At 44.1% G+C, this 24,195-nt stretch overlaps 1 protein-coding gene across 1 annotated transcript in view; it reads left to right on the top strand.

The window, feature by feature from the left end:
• The first annotated feature begins 1,720 nt into the window (after positions 1 to 1,720).
• The window catches only part of LOC102937978 (E3 ISG15--protein ligase HERC5), a 44,051-nt gene continuing 21,576 nt past the window's right edge, over positions 1,721 to 24,195 (top strand). Inside the window, exons 1-14 of the mRNA XM_027828935.3 lie at positions 1,721 to 2,656; positions 4,798 to 4,930; positions 6,355 to 6,431; positions 7,930 to 8,151; positions 9,048 to 9,139; positions 10,041 to 10,171; positions 11,086 to 11,243; positions 13,651 to 13,727; positions 14,755 to 14,855; positions 16,100 to 16,159; positions 17,104 to 17,209; positions 17,993 to 18,176; positions 18,541 to 18,713; positions 19,990 to 20,088. Coding sequence (XP_027684736.2) covers positions 2,404 to 2,656; positions 4,798 to 4,930; positions 6,355 to 6,431; positions 7,930 to 8,151; positions 9,048 to 9,139; positions 10,041 to 10,171; positions 11,086 to 11,243; positions 13,651 to 13,727; positions 14,755 to 14,855; positions 16,100 to 16,159; positions 17,104 to 17,209; positions 17,993 to 18,176; positions 18,541 to 18,713; positions 19,990 to 20,088 — 1,866 coding nt within the window. The 5' untranslated portion in view covers positions 1,721 to 2,403. The remainder of the gene's footprint in view (positions 2,657 to 4,797; positions 4,931 to 6,354; positions 6,432 to 7,929; positions 8,152 to 9,047; positions 9,140 to 10,040; positions 10,172 to 11,085; positions 11,244 to 13,650; positions 13,728 to 14,754; positions 14,856 to 16,099; positions 16,160 to 17,103; positions 17,210 to 17,992; positions 18,177 to 18,540; positions 18,714 to 19,989; positions 20,089 to 24,195) is intronic.

The following is a 24,195-nucleotide window of genomic DNA, read 5'->3' on the forward strand; positions in this document are numbered from 1 at the left end:
GAAACAAGAAGATCTTGAAAACCAATCATCCAGGAATAATTTGTGGTTACTGGGCATCTCTGGAGGGCTGGAAGGAAAAACATGATTAGCTTTCTCCAGAACATGCTCTCTGAGTTAGTGGAGACTGAAAGTGCCCATCAAGTGGTAGGGGTCAGAAGGAGAGAGAACAATAACAACTCTTTAAATTGCTAAGATTTACTGACTAAGTTGATGTCTGCTGCTAGGCAAAAAGGGACTAGAGTATAAGGATTTTAAATTTTCTTTGTGTCCAGACTTCTCTGCAAATTTAACTAAGAAGACAGCAGCATTTAATGGCATCAAATGAGCTCTCGGGGGTCAGATATTAAATACAGCCTCAAATAGACTGTGATCTTCATAATGAAGTTGACAGACTCTGTGAAATACTTCAATATCCCATTGGATGCTTGGCAAATACGACGGGAATCAAGCCTAGATCTCATTAGCAGCGTGATCTTGGCACATGTAGGTATTTTGGTAAATACAGGTATATTTCTGGGGGATTCTTAATTTGTATTGTGTATGGGGGAACGGAAGGTCGGTGCAGGCATACACTGCCTAGAATCTGGACATGCCCATATCGGAAATCTGGGCTGTTACAGGGATGGAGGGTAGTATGGGGTGTTTTTGTTTTGTTTTTATGGAGAGGTACTTGGAGGCTGTCAATCTATTGGGCATCAACTAGCAGCTGAACAATCACTGATTTTTCATGAGCTCTTTTTAAAGTTTTGTTCCTGGAATGCACAGTGGCATAATGAACTCTCCAAGAGAAGCAAAACTTTGAGACACTCTCCTTCAGGAGACCCATTTAAGGAATATGCAGACAGAATTAAAAAACTGAGTGGGAACATGAATATCACTCCTTTTTCAACTCCAGATGAAGGAAAGTAGTGATATTAATCCACAAGAACCTCATTTTTCAACGTATTCTGTCATGAGTGGCTCCAGAAGGCAGATACATAATAATTGAAGGCATTTTCAATGCTAAAAGATTAATTTGGGGGAGTGTATGTAATCCGAGGGATGAGAACGCACCCTTTATTGCAGAAAAAACAGACATTATTTCCAACAGAACTGATGTCCGAGTGGTACCAGGAGCAGATTGGAATGGTGTCTTGGTTGATATTGTAGACAAATCTCTAAGCAAAAATCTCAGGCCTTTGTAAACTATCCATTACCCCTGCTGAAAGATAGTGGACAAATGGATGTTTGGAGATTAAAGCATCCTACAAAGCAGAAATACACATTTCTCTATGGTTCATGCCTCCTAGTCCAGATTAGATTCTTTTTATGATCTCTCGGGTGCTACCTTGTAAAGGTGTAAATCAGTAATATTATCATCTCTGATCACGCTCCAACTTCTGCTCACATAGCTCTTGGTTATAGTGCTACAAGATCCTCAAGATGGACGTTAAACACACATCTGCTTCCAGACCCTACATTTCTGTCAATGATTGAAACCTCCATTACCAACTTGTTAAAAGAAAATACAAATAGTGACTCCTCTACTACAACTTTATGGGATGTACCCGGGTAAAAGAAATATGGGAGGAGCTAAACATCTCCTGTTCCTCTGACAGGTGCGATAATATCTGGCACGATATACGAGAGCATCCCGTCCTCTGTTTTTGCAGCCCAAGCCCCGCCTGCACCCACGCACCCCAAACCCCTCCTCCCCAGGGTGCTCCGAAAGGGCTGCGTTGTCTGACACAACGCCGGTCACCGAGTCGCTGCCGCCCTTGATTTGTTGTCTCTGCTGGAGACCCTGAATTGCATCCGCTCAGTCACCCGGCTAAAGAAACTCTGGCTCCAGGGTTTCCTGCAAGACAATGGAGGTGGCTCGACATTTTTCTCTTTTAATTGCCTGACACCTTGCTGCCTTTATCGGGGACTTGCAGCTTAACTTCCCCTCCTCCCTGCGCGAGGGAGCGGGCTTGGGAAGGGAGCCGACTTTCGATTTCCTGCAAGGGCCACGCCTCCCCGGAGTCTCTCCCTCTCACCGCAGGCAGAGGGGCGGAGCCATTCGTGGGGATTTAAACCTGTCGCCGCTGCCCTTCTCCCCACTCGCGATCGCGCTCACGGTGGCATCGGACAAGAGCTTCAGTCATGCAGGGAACTTTTATGGGCTAAACAATCGGCAGGCTGCCTGGTTCTGTTTTCCTTTGGCAACTCTTTAAAGAGTAAAAACCCTTGCCTCTCTCCAGTTACTGCCACAAGCAAAAGCTGAGAGACAGGCGTATCCTTTCCAACGTGGATCCCAGTGGATTTTGTGTTTATCAGCTGTTTTTTGGCTACATCCGGAGCTGTTTGCACAGTATAGTGCGTCCTGGCTGGCTTTTTCTGGAGTGCTGAATACAGCTGGAGAATAAGAGCATATCTACCAAAATGCCAAGGGACAGCCAGACAGGCAGGCAACAAACCAGCAGCCAAATGAGTTTATTGTCACCACCTCCTCAACCAGCAGGAGCAGCATCCTCATCGTTGTTGTTGGTCCCAAAATCAAACTGCCACCCCAACTTCTTCAAGAAGCACCCACAAGAAATCAGCCAGATAAACTGCAAAGAGAGCTCCCTAGCTATCGTGGAGAGAAATGGGAGCGTTCTCATTTTTGACAAAGAGGGTGAACACAGAAAACCGGGTGAGTATTTGTTTTTCAAACCCAAAGACCAGGTTTCGATCTGGTGTAAACTGTCATAGTTCCAGAGATGTCAGGGAGTTGCGCTGCTTTCCAGCAGCTTAGAATCTGGACCAATATAAGACATTTTCTTTTTTGTTGTCCTGTACCCAGATCTAACCCCTTTAGAGTTAAATGTGTGATAGGAATGGAAGGTGCCCCTGCTGTGATTCTGTAATACATTGTTTTTACAGTGCATTAATATGTTTATATTCTTTCTCTTTACATTAAACTTATCACAGGAGACCAAGGTAATTTAGGACTTAGGTTGATTTTTCACAGGAAACTCCAAGTGGTTTGTGATTTGCCTACTCTTGCTGTTCAGAATTCCAATTCCCAGGTCCCTGCTGCCACTCTTATTTCTTCTCTTCTCTTCTCACTAGAGCAGTTTCCTTTCTCTGTGGTGCCAAGTACCAGTTTCGGTTTCCATTCCAGAGGCTGTGCAGAACATTACTCAGGGGCCTGTCAGGCTGCCTGCAGCTGCCAGGCAATAATGGGTGAAGTGCAGGAGGCCGAAAAATGGGAATTTTGTTGTTATTATAGATACTTGACTCTCCTTGACTTTTCAGTGATCTGAGTGCCTTGGGCATGTAAATGTAAGCCCTAATCACTGGTTTCATGTTGATTTAGTTTAAGATAAATTTGAATGAGAGGACCATAACTTATGGCGTAGTAATGTCTACGTGATAAGGCAACTGAAGGCATAGATTAGTAAAATGGTGTAAAGATCTGATGCGCACTTACTGGTGTCTGAGATTCTGTTATATACTGTGAATGTTAAAGCTTCTGCACTAAAGCCCAATTTTAGATAAAAACTATTGACTTGGTTATGGTCCCGGCATAATCATCTTCCCCTTTTCACCCTTCTGAGCAGATTTCTTTGGAAGGAAACGAACAAACAAACACAGACTCCTGTGTGCAGGAGTCCAAGTCTAATAAGAATGAAGTTCAAGGGATTTAGTGGGACACTTCTACTTTGGTAATGGAATAGAGTCTGTGAGAAGGGGACCTATAGGCTAGAAAAATCTAATTTAAAGGGACGGTGGCTAATTTTTGCCTTCCTTTTTGATACTATTAAAGAAGAAGAGTTACAAAATCTAAGCTGACTAGAAATGCTTTGATGATTTCTTTTGCTGTTGCACTAATACAGGTTTTAATTTATGGATGTAACCCTTTCCCTGCGGGAGGGTGAACCCCAGCAGGCATGAGATCCAGACAGACAAAATACAACAGTGAAACTGACTAGTTTGTTTTGCATTGTCTAGACCCAGAGATGTGCAATAAAGACAAACAGCCAGAAAAAATAGTGGCAAGCAAATTAGAGTGGTTTAAAACTCTCCTTCATTTGTAATAATCCGCTGGACTGACTTTCAGAAGAACTGAGCACTCACAGCTCTTGCTGAAGGAGATCTGGGTGCTCAGCACCTCTGAAAATCAGGTCATAATTTATTATTAGTCAAGCCACATTCCACTGCATTTGGGAGATTGGAAGCAAAGTGGTCCTGCCGTGGGTTCCATAAGCCACAGAACTGAGCTCTGCAAGTGTTTCTTTCTCTATGGGAAGTTGTGGAGGCTCGGACGGTGGGTGTACAAACTGCATGGATGCACTAGAACACACCACCACGTGGAGGGGGGAGGAGTAAGGTTCGACCCTTCCTGAAACCTGTGGCCCACACCAGAGCCGTAACTAGCTATTCTTGCGCCCGAGGCAAGAATATAAAACTGCGTCCATGTCGGCAGCATTACGAAGTGCGGGGCCCGATTCGAAGGACCCTCGCCGCCAAAATGCCGCCGAAGACTGGCCTGCCGGGGAGTTTTCTGTGCCCCTCAGCTTTGCGCGCCCGAGGCAAGTGCCTCACTCGCCTCGCCCTCGTTACGGCGATGCTACTATATCCAGGTCATCTGGGTGCTCTGCAGGCCACCTAGGAGAGAATTGTGTGCCTGAGAAAGGCCGCATACCAGTACATGCGTATGTGCAAAGCTTTGTGCTGAGGAGCAGAAACTCATTCTGTGATGCGCTGACAGAGAGTGAAGTTGCTGAGTAGCTTTTAATATGTTCAATGTCTCAAAATGATTGTGGGTTTCTGTCTTGATTTACTCTGCAGAATGCGTGACTTTAGGACAGAACATGAGGGGGCATTCCTTGGACTGTGGAGCAGCATATATGCTCATTCTCACCTCAGAAGGAAAACTTTTTGAGCGGAGCATTTCAGCCACAGCTGATAAGTCAAAGATAAGGTGGGAAATGTCTCAGTGGATGATGATGATGGTGGTTAGAGAGCGAGACCAAGCTGTAGCTCACGAAAGCTTATGCTCAAATAAATTGGTTAGTCTCTAAGGTGCCACAAGTCCTCCTTTTCTTTTTGCGAATACAGACTAACAGGGCTGCTACTCTGAAACAAGTTCAGAGAGTGACCAAAAAAGGGGGGGAAGTTGGTCCAGAGCTGTGGGTCAAATAATGAACTTAAGCAGAGAAAGATCTGGGCTGAAGTGGCCCAAAATAACGGTAAATGATTGATTGAGAGGAGAGGGGACAGCTTAGCATCAAAGCCAGGGCAGGAAATGTGGGGCCAAGTGTAACTGACAGCCAGCTAGAGAGAGCAAGGAGAGAGATAAGAAGGATGGAATGGTCGTCAGAGGAGGAAAGATGAGGGAGGTCCTGAAATAATAAAAGGGCAAGAAAAGGAACCCATCCATCACTGTTGCCCCAGCCACTGGGAAGGGAAGTAGGGAATGGTAGTAGTAGGCCAATGGTGCACAGTGGCAGAGACTGAAATAGTGGGGTATTTTGGAGATATGTTTCCCCTTTGCCTAGGGAAGAAAGAGTTTGTTTTTTCAACCAAAGAAAAGATGGGTCTAAAAGGTAAGTTAGGGCGTAGCTTTGTTTATACAGAAAGCATGGTCAATGCCCTGAAAGACCAACCATGCTGGAACAAGGCTTGTCGTGCATTGAGCATGTCTGAGGATAGCAGTACTTACAAGCAGCATATGAGTGCCTGCCTGTTTCTCCTAACGATGACAGAAAAATGCATCCTACAGCAATGGACTGAGAGGTGCTCCCGTTGTAAAGGAGGGGAATGGAGCAGAGTCAGGTTTGGAGCCTACTTTGTTTTTTTAACGCAGCAAGAAATAGACAATTGAGGATTGTTAATAGCACCGGACTAAATGGACTATCTGAGCACCAGATTGCCTTAGCATCAAGCAGTACCTTATTCCATGAGCCCCGCTTCTCAATGGGACTACTTGTGGAGTAGAGGTACTTCTCAGTGTGGTGAGGGTGGGAGAACTGGGCCCAAAGTGACCATGGAGCATCTGACTGAACTGTATAAATTGACCACCCACTGACCTACAGGAAGTGCATAAGTACGCTGCCATCACCTTTGTGATGTTGTGTTCTGTAACCTTGCCCCAGTCAGACTTTAAACAATATGTAAATATAAGGCCTGATCCTACTCTAGTTTACATTGGTCTCAATCAAGATCAGCTCAGCTGAACCCAATGGAACTACACCTGGGCAGGTTAGAATCAAGACTGTACAACATTTAAGCGTGCTGAAGGTGGTAGAACAGGATAAAAATAGATTCTCAGGCAGGCTCTTCTTGGATTAAGATTAGAATAATTTATGTTGAATTCACAGTACTTCATGTGTTTTTTTTTTCCAGACTGCTGAAAGAATTAAGAGACAAATACATTGTCCAAATCGCATGTGGGGACCATCATTCCATGGCACTGTCTAAAGGTATTCTCCTTCTTTTGAGTTTTCTCTAAATTATTAAATCGGAGTATTGCAACCCTCTCCTCAAGAGCTAAAATTTTAAGCATCGCAATTAGTTAATGGCATTATTATGAAAAGGTAAATACTGGGTAGGAAACTCTTTTCACAAGGGCCAGAGAGGAAGAGTGGTCCAGTGGTTCGGGCAGTAGCAACTCAAGAGATCTAGGCTCAAGTCCCTAGTCTGCCAGAAACTTCCTATACAACCTTGAGCAAGACTCTGAGTCTCTCTCTGTGCCTTGGTTTCCCCATCTGTAATTTAGGGGCAATAGGACTGCCCTCCTCAAAGGAGTGTTGTGAGGATAAATACATTATCCTGGGGTTTGCTCTGATACTATGGTTATGGGGCCATGTAAATACCTAGGACAGATATAACTCTCACTATATTTACATGAATTTGTTAATCTGTATATCTCAAATTGTGCTCTTCTCTGAATGCGCATACTCGTTTTCTCCAAATGACAGAATGTGTTAATTTAACATTAGATAAAAGAGAATGGGGCTATCGTCATACCGCTTCCTATCAGATTTCTTTCTGTCACTTGTTCCTGGAAATAAAAAAAAAGCTCCTACTCTGAGCCATAATTCATTCTTCATAATTCATTCTTCATATTAAAATTGTGTGAATCATTTATTTATTTCTATAAATGTCAAAATTATTCATTCGGGTTTTTCACTTTTTAAAATACTGAATGTATAGAAGTGCCACTTTTCCATTAAAATTGTTTAAGAAAGCTACTCATTATGTCTTTGATGAAACTATTCCAGAGCAGGGATTACAGGATTGGATCCTTAGTAGATAGTAGAGGGCAGCTACATCGAGTAGACTAAGCATAGGGCTAGGATAAAGGAGATCCTTGGTTTATTCCTAACTCTGCCAGTGAGTCACTGTGTGCCCTTGGACAAGTTACTGAACTTTACTCTCTGTCTTTCCACATATATAAAATGGGGGCGATAAAATGCTTTGAGATCTATGGATGAAAGGTCTATGAATTGCGGATTGGCAGGGAGGGTTACGACCCATCACAACTTTAGGGCACTCTCTTGATTTTCACAAATCAGAACCAGATCCAGCGAGTCCTGAACTGATTTATTGTCCCCATTTTGGCAACACTGCTTTTTTACAGCCTGACACCTTTATCAGCATGTGATGACATCATTTGATAATGTGATGATGTAATATAATCATGCACTGATAAAACACTATGGAGCAAAGGTAGAGAAGGCTGGGTTTGGGACCACCTCTTCCAGCTGCTCCCAAGGCTAACCTCGCTATGGGCCTCTGAAAGCCAGTGCTGAGGCATCCAGGATCTCTGCCATTACTGAGTCTTAACTGGGTCTCAATTCATATATAAAGAAGTTAGGCTCAATCTTTGGGTCCCTGGTGTGAAAGTATGAGGGCCCATTAGGTGGAAACCTGTGTGTTTGAAACTGTCATGTTTTTTTTTCTCTTTCTTGTGTTAAGGTGGTGAGCTTTTTACCTGGGGACAGAACTCACACGGTCAGCTTGGAGTGGGGAACCAGATTGACTTTATCCACAAACCACAACTGGTGCAGGAGCTCAGAGGCATCCCACTGGCTCAGATTGCTGCAGGAGGAACTCACAGCCTTGCCCTGTCGCTCTCTGGAGCCGTTTACTCATGGGGGAAGAACGATTTTGGACAGCTGGGACTTGGAGACACAGAAAGTAAGGAAAGACACAGAGCAGCATAAAAATTAGGTGGGGAGGATATTTTCCTAACAGAGGAGCTTGACACAGACACAGAAACTATTAAGGATGTCAATGACCATCAGAGCAATGATATCTGACAGTGTCTCTGGGAATAGCAAATGCAGATAGATTGGTGTTCCACTTGCTAGTTTGCCCTGATCGGCTACTGCCCATGGAAAAACCAGCTGGAACAACGGAGTCTGGTGTTTTACTTCCAGAGGACTAATCAATCATTTTACACTCCCACCCAGATAGCATGGGCTCATAAAATGCTCAGGCCTCTGAGTTCTCTCCCTGATCACATTATGCTCTGCCAGTAGTTTGCAGCAAGGAAGTACATGTTCTTATACTTACCTCCCTCCTTCAATTTTCTGTTCCATAGATTTTATACGTACAAGGTGAGGGAAAATTAGATATCCAGATGTGGAAATGTTGGTCGATTTTTAAAGTTAGGATCATAAATTCATAGCTAAATATATATGGCCTGATTTCCAGAGGTACTGAACACCCACAAAAGTCAATGGGAACTGCAGGTGCTCAGCACCTTTGAAAATCAGGCTACTTATCTAGGTGCATAAATATGGATTTAAGAGCCTAATTTAAGGCCCTCAGGTTTTAATATTGGCCCAAGTTTTATTCCTAGCTCTAACTACATAAATATGTAAAACAACCAAATAAACAAACTTGCCAGGGTATTATGAAGCATTATGCATTGTAACGGAAGGTGAATAAGCCTTGTAAGCAAGTTCTATATACAGGGGAAAGGCTTTTTTTTAAGAAGTCATTCCAAGGATGGCTATAAGTATTTTTCTAGACCTGTATTTGCTTTAGACTTACCAACGTTGTCAATCGACACTGTTTTTTCTTTTCAGACAAATATTACCCTTCATACATTAGAGCCCTAGAACATAAGAAGACTGTGTATATCTCGTGTGGTGGAGAGCACACTGCCGTTCTCTCACAGGTTTGGTTGAATTTGAATTCATTCACTTCACAGAGCGCAAGGGAAGTTTAGCCCAACAAAGATGATACACTAACTGCTAGAGTGTTGATTCCCTGCAAGGGCAATATTTACATTTATGGGAATGTGAAGCTGGCCCCTGGCACTTGCTAACTTGAGTTTTTTGTAGGACCATAGTCTACTTAAATTCCTGCGGAACATTAAATGAGTTGTTGTTGTTCTCATTCAGCCATGGGTTATCAAAGGACCGAAGGGACATTCCAGTAGTGTCTGGCAGAAGCTGAAACTTTGAACCCAAGTACATGGGGACTGGATGTCTCAAGGCAATGTTAACAACATGCAGTTAAACTGTCAATGAAGACCAAACCTTATTACTTTTTGATGGTTTTTATAGTGTCCTCACTGACTGAGAACAACAACTTATTTACTAGGTTTACTCACATGAGTAAAGCCCTTAAGCAATAGGACTATTCTCAGGAGTAAAGTTACTCATATGTATAGGTAATGCAGGATCAGGCCTTACATTAGCATTATTCCGTTTGTATTTGCATCACCCATTCCCTGATCTATGGTCTATAGCATGTTCTTACATGTATGTAGTATAGTTGTAGCAGTGTTGGTCCCAGGATATTAGAGAGACAAGGTGGGTGACGTAACATCTTCTGTTGGACCAACTGCTCAAAAGCTTGTCTCTTTTACCAGCAGAAGCTGGTCCAACAGAAGATATTACCTCACCCACCTTGTCTCTCTAATGTCTTATATGGATAATCAACAGGACTATCCATGTGAGTGAAGTTGTGTAAGCATTCGCGGGATCTGGCCCATAGTTGGCAATTACCATTTTTTAATAGTGTGTGCTATTTTGAGATTACATGACCCTCATGTGTGTTTGTTCTTCTCCAAGGATGGGCTGGTGTGTACCTTTGGAGCTGGAGGTTATGGGCAGCTTGGTCACAACTCCACCCAGAATGAGTTGACACCTCGTATTGTGGCCGAGCTCTTTGGAGCAAGGGTGTCTCAGATAGCATGCGGAAGGTAGGAAATGGCAATGTCTTTGAAGCTTTATAATGACAAAGAGATAACTTTGCGGAGCTTTTGGGAAGCACTGGAGGATGTTAGGAAAAGAAATCTCTAAATTACTTTTTTCAGATCCCCTTACTTTAGCCCCTCACAGCTGATAGAATATTGACCAGACACACATTTTATGTATTAACTTTTCCACACACAGACCCTGCCCTGCATTGAGCTTCATGAGGACAAAGTCCCGCTCCAATGGAGTGAGCAGATTTAAAAATTGTACTGTACCCATAATCCCTAGCTGCTCTCACCAGCTGATGAAGAATATATACATGTGTCAAACAGAAAAAGACCATCAAGTTACCTAACAGGGACGAAATCTACCAAAATTTCCAGTCAATCCCTGTACAACATGGGAAAATGGTGGTTCCTTACAATCTAACTGTGAATGATGGAAACTATGAAATTATATTGAAATTAAACTATGAAATATATTATATTAATATAATATATTATATTAACAGCCTGATACAATGTCCATTGAAATCAACAGAAAATCTCCTGTTGACTCCTGTTGGCTTTGGATCAGATCTAAAACCACAGAAAATATTTATGCTTGCCAAATGGAAAAATATCAACGCAGAACACTTTATTGTTTGTAATTCTCACTGGTTCAAAATTAGAAAATAAATTGCTATCTGGAATCAGTGGAACAGTGCTCCTTTAACTAAAGATGTGTACATTGTTCTTTCAGTTCTGCATGTTTATTGTAAGGAGCGCCCTACAAATTTGACTGGAGGTCTTCTGTAGCATGGTTCTTAGTAACTTTAATGGGAAGCACCCCCATGTACTGCTCTGAAAATGTGCCTGTCTGTATTATCCTAACTAGCTCAACGGCACTCTTATGTGGTCCATTTTCCTTTTCTGAACAGGTGGCACACGCTTGTCTATGTCCCCTCCTTGGAAAAAGTCTATTCATTTGGTTGTGGAGCAGAAGGACAGCTGGGCAATGGTGACACATCTAATCAGTTGATACCACTGCCTGTCGAATTACCTTCAGATTGGGTGAATGGTGGAAAACTCAACCCAGGTAATTTGCACAGTAGATCTTTTTGAGCTGTACTTTGTTATTTTAGATCCAAACTAGGTAGGAGTGTGTTTTTTAAAATGGAAAAACACATTTTGTTTAACGAGGGGAGTGACAAGAGCGTGGGTGAAGAGGGCTGGGAACAAGGAGATTTGTCCCTAAACATTGGACAGCCTGAAGGCAATTGAGACAATTGACCTTACAAACACTTGAGAAGAACTAAGTATATATCTGTGTGGGGAACCTCCTGCCAGGACAAAGTCCCTAACTGCTATCTTCTCCTTCAAATTGGGCAAACTCATGAGAATCACACTCACTTCCAAAGGCAAAACTTACCATCTTTCTCCCTAGCCTGAATAAATGAGTGGTTTCCCTGATGACTAATGTACTAGAAGACTCTGAGGGAAAACATTCCTGCAGGGTTTCTTAGCCTGAAGCAACAGTTGCCCTGGTATCTTCTTTACCTCTCAGCCTGAGCCCTAAATAAGCTGTCACAGGGTAACTGTCCCCTCTAAAGGGAGATGGGGGCCAGACACACCTGTGCCACCATAATTAATTAGCTGCTTCCCACCCTGAGGGGGCAGGACTAAGGAGAGGTCAAGTGATAGATTCGTGAACACCTGGTCCTTTTAAAGGGGCTGTGTGAGATCAGTCTGAGTTGGAACCACAGGGAGTTGGCTCCTGAGGAAGGCCCTGAACTGAGGTTTGGGGGGAAATGGTACTCCAGGGGAGCAAGCCTAAGGGCCGAGTGCTCTATCCCAGAGGCAGCTATATTCTCCAAAGTTAGCCCAGAAAGGGGCTGGGAATGAGGCCGGGAGGGCGTTGCTGAAGGGAAGCCCTGAAGGGCAGAAGCCCTTTTGCTTGTTTGGGAGTTTTTAGTTTGAACTTTTGCTACCCGGGAACAAGTTAAGTTTGTTTGTCACTTGGCCAGATGATTAAGTCACATCTCCATCACAGCCAGGTGTCTGGAAAGCCACGGAGACAACCTTTGGGAAGGAAACTGAGGCAGGGAGTGCTGGCTACACCACAGGGAGCCAGCAGGGGGTGTTACTGAGCAGCCATGGCATAGATGTTAAGGGTCAACTGTGGATTCTGGTATCTCTGTACCTTTCTCCTCTTCAGGCAATGTACTGCAGGCTACTCTTACTGCTGTGCTGTTCAATCTATCTAATTGTCTCAGTTGCCTCTTCTCTGATCCAGTGCAATTGTAGAAAGAACATCATGCCTTAAAGGGTTGCTTAATAGCTACTTACTTCATTGTACCTACTGCTGGTCAGCTAGATGGGCTGTGCATTCTCATTTGTTGGATTTTTTAAAAAATTAAGTCATTTTAAATTACTTCACACCTTATTCTGAAACTCAGATTTAAAACTCTTCAGTTAGTCTTGTCCATGAGGCATTGACTGAGTCTAGTAACACTAGAGATGTGGAAACCAAGCTAGTGAAGAGCCATCGACTCTGGTGCCAAACTCAATTTTAATGAATAGGACAGCATGGTCTTCTCAACAGCAGACCCTGGCCATAAGTAGGCAGTTCTGAAGAGGACTATAACAATAGTTTTTCACTGTTGTCCTCCATGCTCCTGGGTTTGTAGCTGCTCGGAGCATCTGGGATATATCCAGATCTCTCTCATATATTGGTTAAACATGCAGTGAGATTGAGGGCAGATCAAAATTAGCTTCTTCTCCCTTTTTTATATTCCCTTATAAAAAAAGTACCATATTACAAAGTTACAGTTGGAAACCATTATATCACACTTTTCTAACAACAAAGTAAGTACGAGTAACAAAGGAAAATATGGAAAATAACGAGGAACACTAGCTAGATAGCACCACAAAAACTACAGTAATCAACTATGGAAACAGACTCCCTCTTTATGGGCTTATTATAACCTTAAGGTGACTCAGGTTAACCTGCAGTGGACAGCCTTTACCCTTCTCAGAAATGGGGTTCCTCTGGGTTTTGTATTTAGGAGACTGTGACTTTCCTTGGATCTCTTTAGGTTTGATAACCACTAGAATCCCACTCGTCTGTGGAAGGAGCTCTGTCTCTGTTTTGCAGATCCGGAACCAAGACCTTCCATGAACTAGAAACAAACACAGCTCCCTTCAGCGGGGCTTCTCCACAGCTGGCTTCTTCCTGCCCACCAGAAGATGCAGGAACTTGCATGCTGCTTTTAGATTGGCCAGCCACCCTCTTCCAGTGTCCCCAGGCTGCTTGCTGATCCCATCATAGATATACATTTACTGCTTCATCATGATAAATAAATGTTATATAGAATCACTTCTGGGGCTGGGAGCTTTTGATGAGTTTTTAAGGTTTGTTTTTATATGCCTTGTCCATGCACTGAACTTTCAAAAGATAAGGGATTGTTCTTTGGCTCATCCTTTTCTTCTTTATCCCTTCACAGGAAACAGTACCTCCAAAAAGGTGATTAAAATTATTGCGGGAGGAAACCAAAGCATTGTGCTTTGCTTGAAGAAAAAGGTATGTGAAGTATCTGACATGTTTTTAACAATGTAGTTCCTGGCCAAAGCTTCTGCTTTGCTGCTGTTGAGCCATGTATGAATTTGGATTTGCCATCTAGCCCCATAATAGGTTTTTCTTCCAAAATCACAGCACTCTCCACACCTCCCTCCATCCCTTCACTGAGACCAAATTGTGTTAGAAAAGCAAATCTCTCTCTCTCATGACATCATGTCTGTATTTTATGCTTTTGGTATTGTCTACTGCAGGGGTGGGAAAACATTTTGGCCCAAGGGCCACATCTGGGTGGGGAAATTGCTTGCAGGGCCATGAATGTGGGGCTGGAGCAGGGCGTTGGAGTGCAGGGTGTGGGAGAGGGTGCGGTGTTCAGGAAGGGGCTCAGGGAAAGGGGTTGGGGTGCAGGAGGGGTGCAAAGTGCGGGAGGGAGCTGGGGTGTAGGCAGGGGGTTGGGATGCAGGGAGTTGGGGTGCAGGAGAGGTTTGGGCTCTGGCCCGGCACCTCTTACCTGGAGTGGCTCCGGGGTGGAAGCAGCATGCACCGGGGCCAGGGCAGGCTCCCTGCCTGCCCTGGCCCCAGCCCCGGCCCCGTGCCGCTCCGGGAAGTGGACGGCACTACGTCCCTGCGGGAGGGGGAGCAAAGAACTGTGCACGCTACCCTTGCCTATGGGTGCCTCCCCCAAAGCTCCCATTGGCCGCAGTTCCCTGTGCCTGGCCAATGGGAGCTTCGGAGGAGGTACCCACAGGCAAGAGCAGCGCGCCAAGCTCTCTGCCCCCACTCCCGCAGGGGCCGCAGGGACGTGGTGCTGGCCACTTCCCGGAGTGGAGCAGTGGCCGTGCCGCAGGCCGGATCCAAAGCCCTGAGGGGCCGGATCTGGCCCACGGGCCATAGTTTGCCCACCCCTGGTCTACTGATTGGAAGCCCATTTGTTCACTCCCAGTTTGGCCCACTGAAGGCTGTGATCCTCGCGAACCAGAGTCTCATCTACTGGGCTTCTAACCTCATTAACATTCTTGCCCCTTTTATACAGAATCCATATGTTACTTTGAACGGAACTGCCATAGCGGAAGACAAGGAGGTGGATAAATGGATTTCTAATTCAGATCCTAAACAGTGGGAGAATATAAAGAAGTAAGTCAGATCCCTGGTGGGTTTTTCCATTAATACTGTAAACACTAAACCTTCAAAACACTGTATTTTCTTGGTACAGTTCTTCCCTTTCAAAAAATCTTGCAGGGAGTGCAATTAAAAGGAGTATGGCAGAGATGCAGAATTGGATATTTGCTTGTTTTGAGACTCAGTCCAGCATGCTTTACTTCGTCTTTGCTCAGGCAAAACTCACATTAATGAAGTAAGGGCCCTTGTGTTTGGCCCTTATTCACTATTTTCTTGCAAAGAGATGGAAGTGGACATTTCACAAGTACAGAGGTTGAGACACACCGGCCAGCTTTAGGAGTGTGTCCTCCTCTTATTGCAAATATATCATTGTCACTAGTGTTATTGGGAGTTAAGAGCGCACATCCAGGGGGAGACTGAACCCCAAAGAGTGGTGGCCTTAAAACAAAAGAGCCCGATGAAAGTCCATTGAGCAGCATGGCTGGAATTTTCAGAAGGACTCAGCATTCACAATTGGTGTCCAATTTTCAGAAATGCTCAGCTCTCTTTTAGGCACAGAGAAAGAAGTGGGCCGATTTTCATAACTTGGTACATTGGAATGCTGAACACTTCTCAAAAAGGCGAGATTTTCAGGTGCCTGAAAGGGAGCTGACTTTCTTTCGGGAAATCTGGCCCCAATTACACATGCTGAGTACTTCAAAAACTGGCTCTTTTGAAAATCTATCCCCACATGGCTAATTTGGAGCTCAATGATTGTCCAAGTATTTTCAATCTAAGGCAGTGGTTCTCAACTGTGGTCCACCACTTGTTCAGGGAAAGCCCCTGGCACGCCAGGCCGGTTTGTTTACCTGCTGCGTCTCCAGGTTTGGCCGATCGCGGCTCCCACTGGCCAATGGGGGCTTTGGGAAGGGTGGCCAGCACGTCCCTCAGCCCACACCACTTTCTGCAGCCCCCATTGGCCCGGAGTGGCGAACTGCAGCCAGTGGGAGCCGTGATTGGCCGAACCTGAGGACGCAGCAGGTAAACAAACCAGCCCGGCACGCCAGGGGCTTTCCCTGAGCAAGCGGTGGACCAGAGTTGAGAACCAGTGATCTAAGGTAAGTGGTAAGGAAAGTGGCATTTAGAACAACTGGCATCTTTAAATCACAAACCAATTTGTGCACATCTTTGCTGTTTGTTCAGACTGAATAGCTTTTGCTGCTTTTTTTGTTGGAATGATTAATTCTGGGTTGTTTTTTGTTGTCCTTTTACATTAACAGGAATATTCGCCTGATCTTTTCATCTGTGGCTTGTGTCAATGGAAGTTTCTTGGACAAAAGGTAGAGTGCACTAATTTGAAAACAAAATAGTACATCCACTATGTATAAATGGTCAGAAATTAGCTACATTACAAAGAATGTAGAGATTGATAGGATGATCTGGATTTGTAAAATACAAGTCTATAGAATATTTTTCAAGAAAAGGCTAAAATTCTCCTCTGATCCACATAATAGATCTTGACCAAGATTTTAAAAAACGAGTGCCTAAAATTAAGCTTCTAAATTCACATTTTGGCACTTAAATAAGTGGCCTGATTTTTCAAAGGTGCTGAGCAAACCCAGGTCCCATTGAGGTCAATGGGAACTAGGGGTGCTCAGCACTCTTTCAAAATCTAATCACTTTGTTGCCTAAATACGGACGCTTGAGCCAAGACTTAGGCATCCAAGTTTGAAAATTTGTCTCCTGGTCTCCAGAACTCTGCTCTCCTTTCATGCTCCCATCTCCCACTAAATGGGTATTTTACATATGTAGAGAGGCAGAGGATCTGAGCGGAGGTTTATCACATGGATATGAGAAAAGCACTTTACCCAAATGAAGATCGGACAGGTTTGTCACATATTAACATTTACTGTTGTTAATGAACTTACATTTATACAGCATCTTGTACCCAGAAGGATTCCAAATCATTTCACAAATGTTACTTTACCCAGCGCTGAAATGCAACCACTTCTAGGGTGGAATATGGCAAGCAGATGATTAACAACACACAGCCACACTATGTGAGAGTTTAGAACAAGAAGTAAGGAATAGCATTCAACTGATGCTGCAGTGAGAATTTCTTGGTAGGCAGAATATAATTATATTAATTGAAATTAGGGTTTAGCATTTCTCAGAATGTACATTCCCTTCATACCCAGGGATTGTTAAAATGAGTCAAAGTTTAGCCAGAAATACACAGCAGAGGAGCAGATCTTTCACATCCCTGATTTTTCTTCCCTTCCAGTGGAGACAAACATTTCAGAACCTCCAAAGAAATCTCAGGCGTAGATATGTCAGCAGTGCTTCTTTTTTATGAGAAGATGAACAAGAAACCAAAAGGCTTGCAGGAGGTAAGAAGTGGCGTAGAAATGATACTTGTTACACTGATACCCAGTAGCTTTGGATCATCGCATTTTTTTCCACAAAGGGATGCTGACAAAATGTAGGTCTGGGTTTTTCAAGTGCTTTATAGACCCTAACATAAACAGGAAAAAAACAAATCTACTACCTCTCAGAGCTGCTTCCAGTGGAGCAAAGAGCGTTTGTTTGCTGTTATTTCTTTGTATTAAATTAGGAGTTGCCAAGATATTATGGCAATGAAGGCCGTATAATTATTGAGGTTGACCTAATGTTTTCATGGTATTTTTGTTTTGTGTTTTGTTTTAAGCTTGTTTTCCTAATTCAAACTCTCCCTGCTAGAGCAACAGAAACAGAAAGGGAAACTGACAAAGTGAAATTGATCAATATCTGCAAAATGGTGGTGCAGAAGGTGTGCATTGTGCTAGGCACTGTACAAACACAGGGTGCAAGATGGTGCTTGTCTCAAAGAGCTGACAGTCTCTAAATTGGCAGGCATCTGGACAAGGGTGGAAGAATTATTATCCTAATTTTAGAGATAGGGAATCTGAGGCACTGACAGATTAAGGGATTTGCCTAAAGTCGCACAGGAAATCTGTGGCAGAGTCATGAATTGACCCCAGATCTCCAGAGTCCCACTTCAGCGTATGAAAGAAGATGGTCCGTGAAACTGGGAATTCTATATTGGTCTTGCTGCTATAAGTAATAAATTATTATGGCAAAACTCAGCTGCATTTTTTAATTTCTCTTGTCTCCTTGCTCCCTCAATCCCCCAGGTGATCTCTGCAGTTGAGAAATTGTTGTCATCACTGTCTTCCTCTCCCAGCTCACCTGAAGCTCTCAGGATCTACCTGATCATTCCTGTCCTTTTACGGGGACAGGATAACGTGTCTAACCGTCTTCTTGATCGGCTAGCAGAAGCCATCCTGAGTCTCCAACAAAAAGACCTGAAAGTTCTTGGTAAGGTCTGATAGCAGTACAGCTGGATCACCTGAGTTCTTCAGCACTTTCTGGGGAGGGAGGAGGGAAATACTCCCATTGACTTCAGTGGGGCCAGGATTTCACCCCAGATATTTTCTACAATGGAAAAGGGTTTTGACAAGCTGCTTATGTAGAAAGACATGCTAAGGGATAACTTGTCTGGAGCAGTCTACAGATAAAAGCATTATATGAGTTTGAGATTTACTAGTTTAGTTTAATACCAGTGCTTTATTCGGTTCATTTAAAAACAAAACGAACTGCTGTTTGTCCAAAGGACAGATCTTACTAAGGACTATTTGTATGTTGTCTAAGGTAGAGATGTCAACAGTTGTTTTCTTTACAGAATCCCTGTGGTCAAATCTAGAAATATCCTTTTTCAAGGACCTAGTGAGCATGTATCAAAGGGTTTCCAGAATCAATCTACTTAATTTCATCATGCAAGTCAGAAACTCTGAAGTAATTACCTGTGAACTGCACTTGAATAGGAGTTTGAAAATGCTGCAGATTCTTTACCAGGTAGAAAAGCAGTTGGCTCTGGTGGGTTAGAAAATACACATACGATTAGAATATTTTTTCATGTATTTATTTCTTGAATTTACGAATACATGGCTTTTATACCTGAGGTACAATTGCTGATTACAGAGCAGTATGCACTTTGTCCCATCAGTGCTAAGAGAATGGAACTCTAATGTCAGATCATTGTTGCTTTGCCCCATTGGTCCACTACACAAGAATAACCTGCAAAGGGGTCTGCAATCAGTGAGTCTGAACTCTATTTCCCTCTTATTCTTCCATTAGGGGACTGCCCCATGTCTTGTGGGCCCCACCCCAGGGGCAGGTTGAAATGTGAGTGTGATGTTTGCTGGTTGCACTCTAATGCTGCAGAAGTTTTTTCACACTGATCAGCTGCTCTGAGGTCATAATAAGTTGAATCCTCTGGAGAGCTAGGGGTTCTCTCTCCTTTTATTACTGTCTTGGACGTGCAGCATCACAATTCCAGCCCCTCTTCCTGTTTCATTCACCACTTTCTTAACTCTCTCTCAACAAGCCCGTGCACCAGTTCTGGACACATGACTTTCTGACCACCCCCACTGGATTTGCCCCGCCATTGGCTTAGGATTTGGGGGCAGATGGGAAGTTGGAGGGAACTGGAGTAAACTTACACACGGAATATTGGGCCTTAAATCATGGGGACCCTAAGCTATTGTCTTTGCTGGAAGCCCTGGATTTGGTTGAATTAGCTCTGCTTATTTTTATTTACTGACCTGATTCGAATCTGTTTCTCTTCTGATTCCTCCCCCGTCTCCCCATATTTGCCACTTCTAAGTAAAAGGCCTTTCTTTGTCCCTCTCATCCCCGTTTGGTAGAATTTTCTCCCTTGGGTAATCTACACTGCAAGTTCATTATGTCATTCTAAGATAGGGCATAATACAAAGGGCCTGATTCTCATTTACACTAAGGCCCCTTCTCCCCATTCTCATAGTAAAGAAGGGCCTTAAATGAGTGTAAATGCAATATGTGCTCACTGTCAGAGTTGTGTAAAGGAGCTCTGGTGTAAAAGAAAATGAGGCCCTGGAATTCTCAGTTAATGCACAGAGTATGCTACGATTCTTAGCTGTATGGTTCTATATTGATTGTATTGTTTTTGCACTTCTGCCCTTTTGCACTACTTTGCTCGTTTGTGAAAAGTGCTGTGGTACATTTGCAATATAGTTCTGTTTTACAGGTTAATTGTTCCTAGGTCATAGGATCTGCTGGCCATTTCCTTTTAACACTGTATGTATCGATGCAGGTGAATTCCAGTGCTGGTTTCAAAATACAAGAAAACAACTTCTATGTACCTGAAGTGAAAGCGATTTGGGGACAGGCTTGGCATTCGAGTGAAGCAACGGTAAGTATAACATCTTTCCAAAACTGCAATATATTTTCTTGTTGTTATTTAGGAAGTTAGAGATATTGGGGCCAAATCCTTGGGTCCAGCCCTTCTATCCCCAGTACAGCTTAGAAAGCTTTACAACCTCTCCGGTCCTGGGGCTACTGTGCATTGGGCTGGCCCCAATACACCATTCAGAACAGCAAGGCTCTTCTAAGTTGTGCCAGCTGCCCATGACTTCCAAGGTTGTTTTGGCAGTCAGAGATCAACTGGGCACAGTCACACCCCAGCTACACCTCCTTTTCCATGGCCACATCTCCCCTTCACTGAGGGCTTGGAAGCAGAGTTAGCATAGGAGGAAACATTGGTGCTCCATGATCTGGAGACTCCCCCATGCCTGACGTAGCCAAGCCATTGGCCAGTCATTGCAAAGCAGCTGCAATGGGAGCCAGGATCTGGCCCATTATATTTCCTCTTATTTTTGTGTTTATCCATTCAGAATTAATGTACCCTTATACAGTCCTTTGAAACTTTTCACCAGGAAGCCAACAGAACATTTTAATTTCCTTTGAGTCATGGAAGGGCTCTATGTAACAACTTCAAACAAATTTTCACTCCAGATTTTGTTTGTTAGTAAGACCCACTCTGCAAACTAATTTTCACTGGCATTGTTTCCAATTCTTGTAGTTAAACTGGTGCAAAGCCCATTTTGAATGATATTAAAATTGACATAAGCCATTTTTAAACTGATTCAAAAGTGTCCACACAGGGCTTTGCACTGCTTTAATTTAAATGAGTCTGATACAGGAATATGCAGAAATCGCATCTGGGAGAATGGGGTATGACTTCCGGTCTCATGCTGATTGGATGTGTATTCATTATTTCTAACTAGCAGCTTTAATTCTGCACACAGTACCAAGTGTTTGTTACATGAGGCTATTTTATAGATTGTCACCTTTTCTTAGCCATAGATTTAATCAGGTCTTTTCTTTCTTGGGGAATATTCCCTGATTCCATATATCAGTGACTAGCCACTGATACAGCTGCATCAGGGCAACCCCTAGCATAGAGAGTGGGTTATAAGCCATGATGATTTGCACTATACAAGGGGAAGGTTCACTTGCAGATCACAGCTGCTTGTGGCTTTCCCTGTCAATACTAGGGGTTTGCACTAGTTCAGCTATATCCGTGGTTTGGCACTGATGGCTGAAATCCTCAGCATAGACAAGGCCTAAACTTCATCCTTGAGGTCTCTCCTATCTTTATCTAATAGTGGACTTTGGTTTTGAGTCTCATTGGTTCTTAGTTTGCAGAGTTTTGATATCTGTTTGTTGTGTGCTTGCTGCTTGACTGAAGTATGCAGTGTGGTTTGTTGAGGGGCCGGTGTGCTGAGTTTAGTGGCCTTCTAGGCAAGGCTGAGAGCTTCTTAAGGAGGCTTTGTTCCCTAAGCCCTTTAGGATCCATTAACTGTTAATGAGGGAGCAGGGCTACTCTCCCTCTCAGTTTAACATTCTCTCAGTTTAGGCCGGGGTGGGCAGACTTTTTGGCCCGAGGGCCCCATCGGGGCTGCGAAACTGTATGGAGGGCCGGATAGGGAAGGCAGTGCCTCCCCAAACAGCCTGGCCCCTGCCCCCTATCCGCCCCCTCCCACTTCCTGCCCTCCCCCCTCAGAACCCCCGACCCATTCACCCCTCTGCTCCTTGTCCCCTGACTGGCCCCCCCCCAGGACCCCACTCCCTATCCAAGCCCCCTGTCCCCTGACTGCCCCGGCCCCTATCCAAGCCCCCTGTCCCCTGACAGGCCCCCCAGGACCCCACCCCCTATCCACCCCCCCGTCCCCTGACTGCCCCCCAGGATCTCCTGCCCCTTATCTAACCCCCCCCCCCCGGCTCCCTGCTTCCTTACCATGCCGCTCAGCAGCAGGACTGGCTTATTGGAAAGCCTGGGAGGTGGGCAGGTGCAAGCAGCGTTGCCTGTGCGATGGCGTGGCTGCGGGGGAGGGGGGACAGCGGGGGAGGGGCCGGGGGCTAGCCTCCCTGGGCTGGGCTGGGCAGGACGATCCTGCAGGCTGGATGTGGCCCACGGGCCGTAGTTTGCCCACCTCTGGTTTAGGCCAACAAACACCCCCCCACCCAAAAAAGCTGCAGGAATATAAAAGAATGCAGGCAGAAGTCCAGCAGTAGAGTGGGGTCGATCTAGTTCATTGCATGGAATGTATGATTACCTGCCTGTGGGCAGGTGGCATATGTGTGCATTCAGTGCAAGGAGCTCAAGGTCCTCACAGACCGAGTGTGGGCTCTGGAGACCAAAGTGGCCGAACTGGAGGAGCTAAGGGAAACAGAGGGACATAGATAAGACTTTCCAGGACAGTGCAGAATGGTCCCTCCCCGAGTCTGACAGCCCCTGAGAACATCAAACTGGCGCAGAGGGAAATGAATCCATAGTTGGGACCCTCCTTCCAGATGATGTCATGATATCCTCTTGCACTGAGGATACCTCTCTGGGCGAAGAAATCTCAGTTATTAGGAAGAGATGGCTAATAGTGATGGGAGATTCGATCATTAGAAATATAGATAGCTGGGTTTGTGATGACCGGGAGAACTGCATGGAGAATTGCCTGCCGGGTACGAAGGTTGTGGATCTCTCCAGACATCTAGACAGTCCTATGTGCAGTGCTGGGGAGGAACTGGTGATTGTGGTACATGTAGGTACCAATTAAATAGGGAAGGATAGGAGAGAGATCCTGGATGCCAAATGTAGGCTATTAGGTAAGAGATTGAAGTCCAGGACCTCCATGGTAGTGTTCTCTGAAATTCTTCCAGTTCCACACACAGGGCCAGGGAGAGCTGCAGGGTCTCAATGTGTGAATGAGACAATGGTGTAGGGAGGAGGTTTTAGGTTTATTAGGAACTGGGGCACCTTTTGGGAAAGGAGGAACCTTTACAGGAAGGATGGGCTCTTCCTAAATCACAACGGAACCAGATTGCTGGCATGTAAAATTGAGAAGATTGTAGAGGAGCTGGGGGAAAGGGCTGGGGGAAAGCTGACAGTACAGAGGATTGAGACATCCCATAGAGGAGACTCTATTAACAGGGATTCTCTATATCCTAGTAAAGATGAGAGGATAGAAGTTGCTAGATTACAGGTAGGACCTGAAGAGAAACAGTCAAGTGAAAAAGTGTCCCATTCAATTACATCACATGAAGGCAGACAACTAAAAAATGACACATTTTATAGAGTACTTTGTATACAAATGCTAGAAGTCTAAATACTAAGATGGATGAATTTGAGTGCCTGGTATTAAATGAGGATATGGATAAATGAGGATTAAATGAGGATTTTGATGCATCAGAGAAACTTGGTGGAATGATGATAATCAATGGGATATGGTAATACCAGGGAACAAAATATATAGAAATGACAAGAGTAGATCATGTTGATGGGGGAGTGGCACTAGATGTGAAAGAAAGCATGCAGTCAAATATAAAGTAAAAAAAAAAAAAAATTAAATGAATCAAACTGTATCATAGAATCTCTATGGATAGAAATTCCAAGCCTGAATAACAAGAGTATAGCAGTAGGAATATACTACCAACCACCTGACCAGGATGGTGATGGTGATTGTGAAATGCTCTAGAAGAATAGAGAGGCTATAAAAGTAGAAAACTCAATAATACTGGGGGGATTTCAACTATCTCCATATTGACTGGGTACATGTCACCTCAGGATGGGATATTGAGATAAAATTTCTAGACACCATTAAAGACTGCTTCTTGGAGCAGCTTCTCCTGGACCCCACAAGAGAAGAGGGAATTCTGGAATTAGTCCTAAGTGGAGCACAGGATCTGGTCCAAGAAGTGAATATAGCTGAACCACTTGGTAATAGTGACCAAAAAGTAATTAAATTTAACATCCTTGCGGGAGGGAAAATATCAAAGAAGCCCAGCACAGTAGCATTTAACTTCAGAAAGGGGAACTACACAAAAATGAGGAAGCTAGTTAAAGGAAAATTAAAAGGTACAGTCACAATAGCGAAATGCCTTCAAGCTTCATGGAAACTTTTTAAAAACACCATAAAAGAGGCTCAAATTAAATATATACCCCAAATTAAAAAACAAAGTAAGA

Source organism: Chelonia mydas, chromosome 4, assembly GCF_015237465.2.
Source record: "Chelonia mydas isolate rCheMyd1 chromosome 4, rCheMyd1.pri.v2, whole genome shotgun sequence".
NCBI lineage: Eukaryota > Metazoa > Chordata > Testudines > Cheloniidae > Chelonia > Chelonia mydas.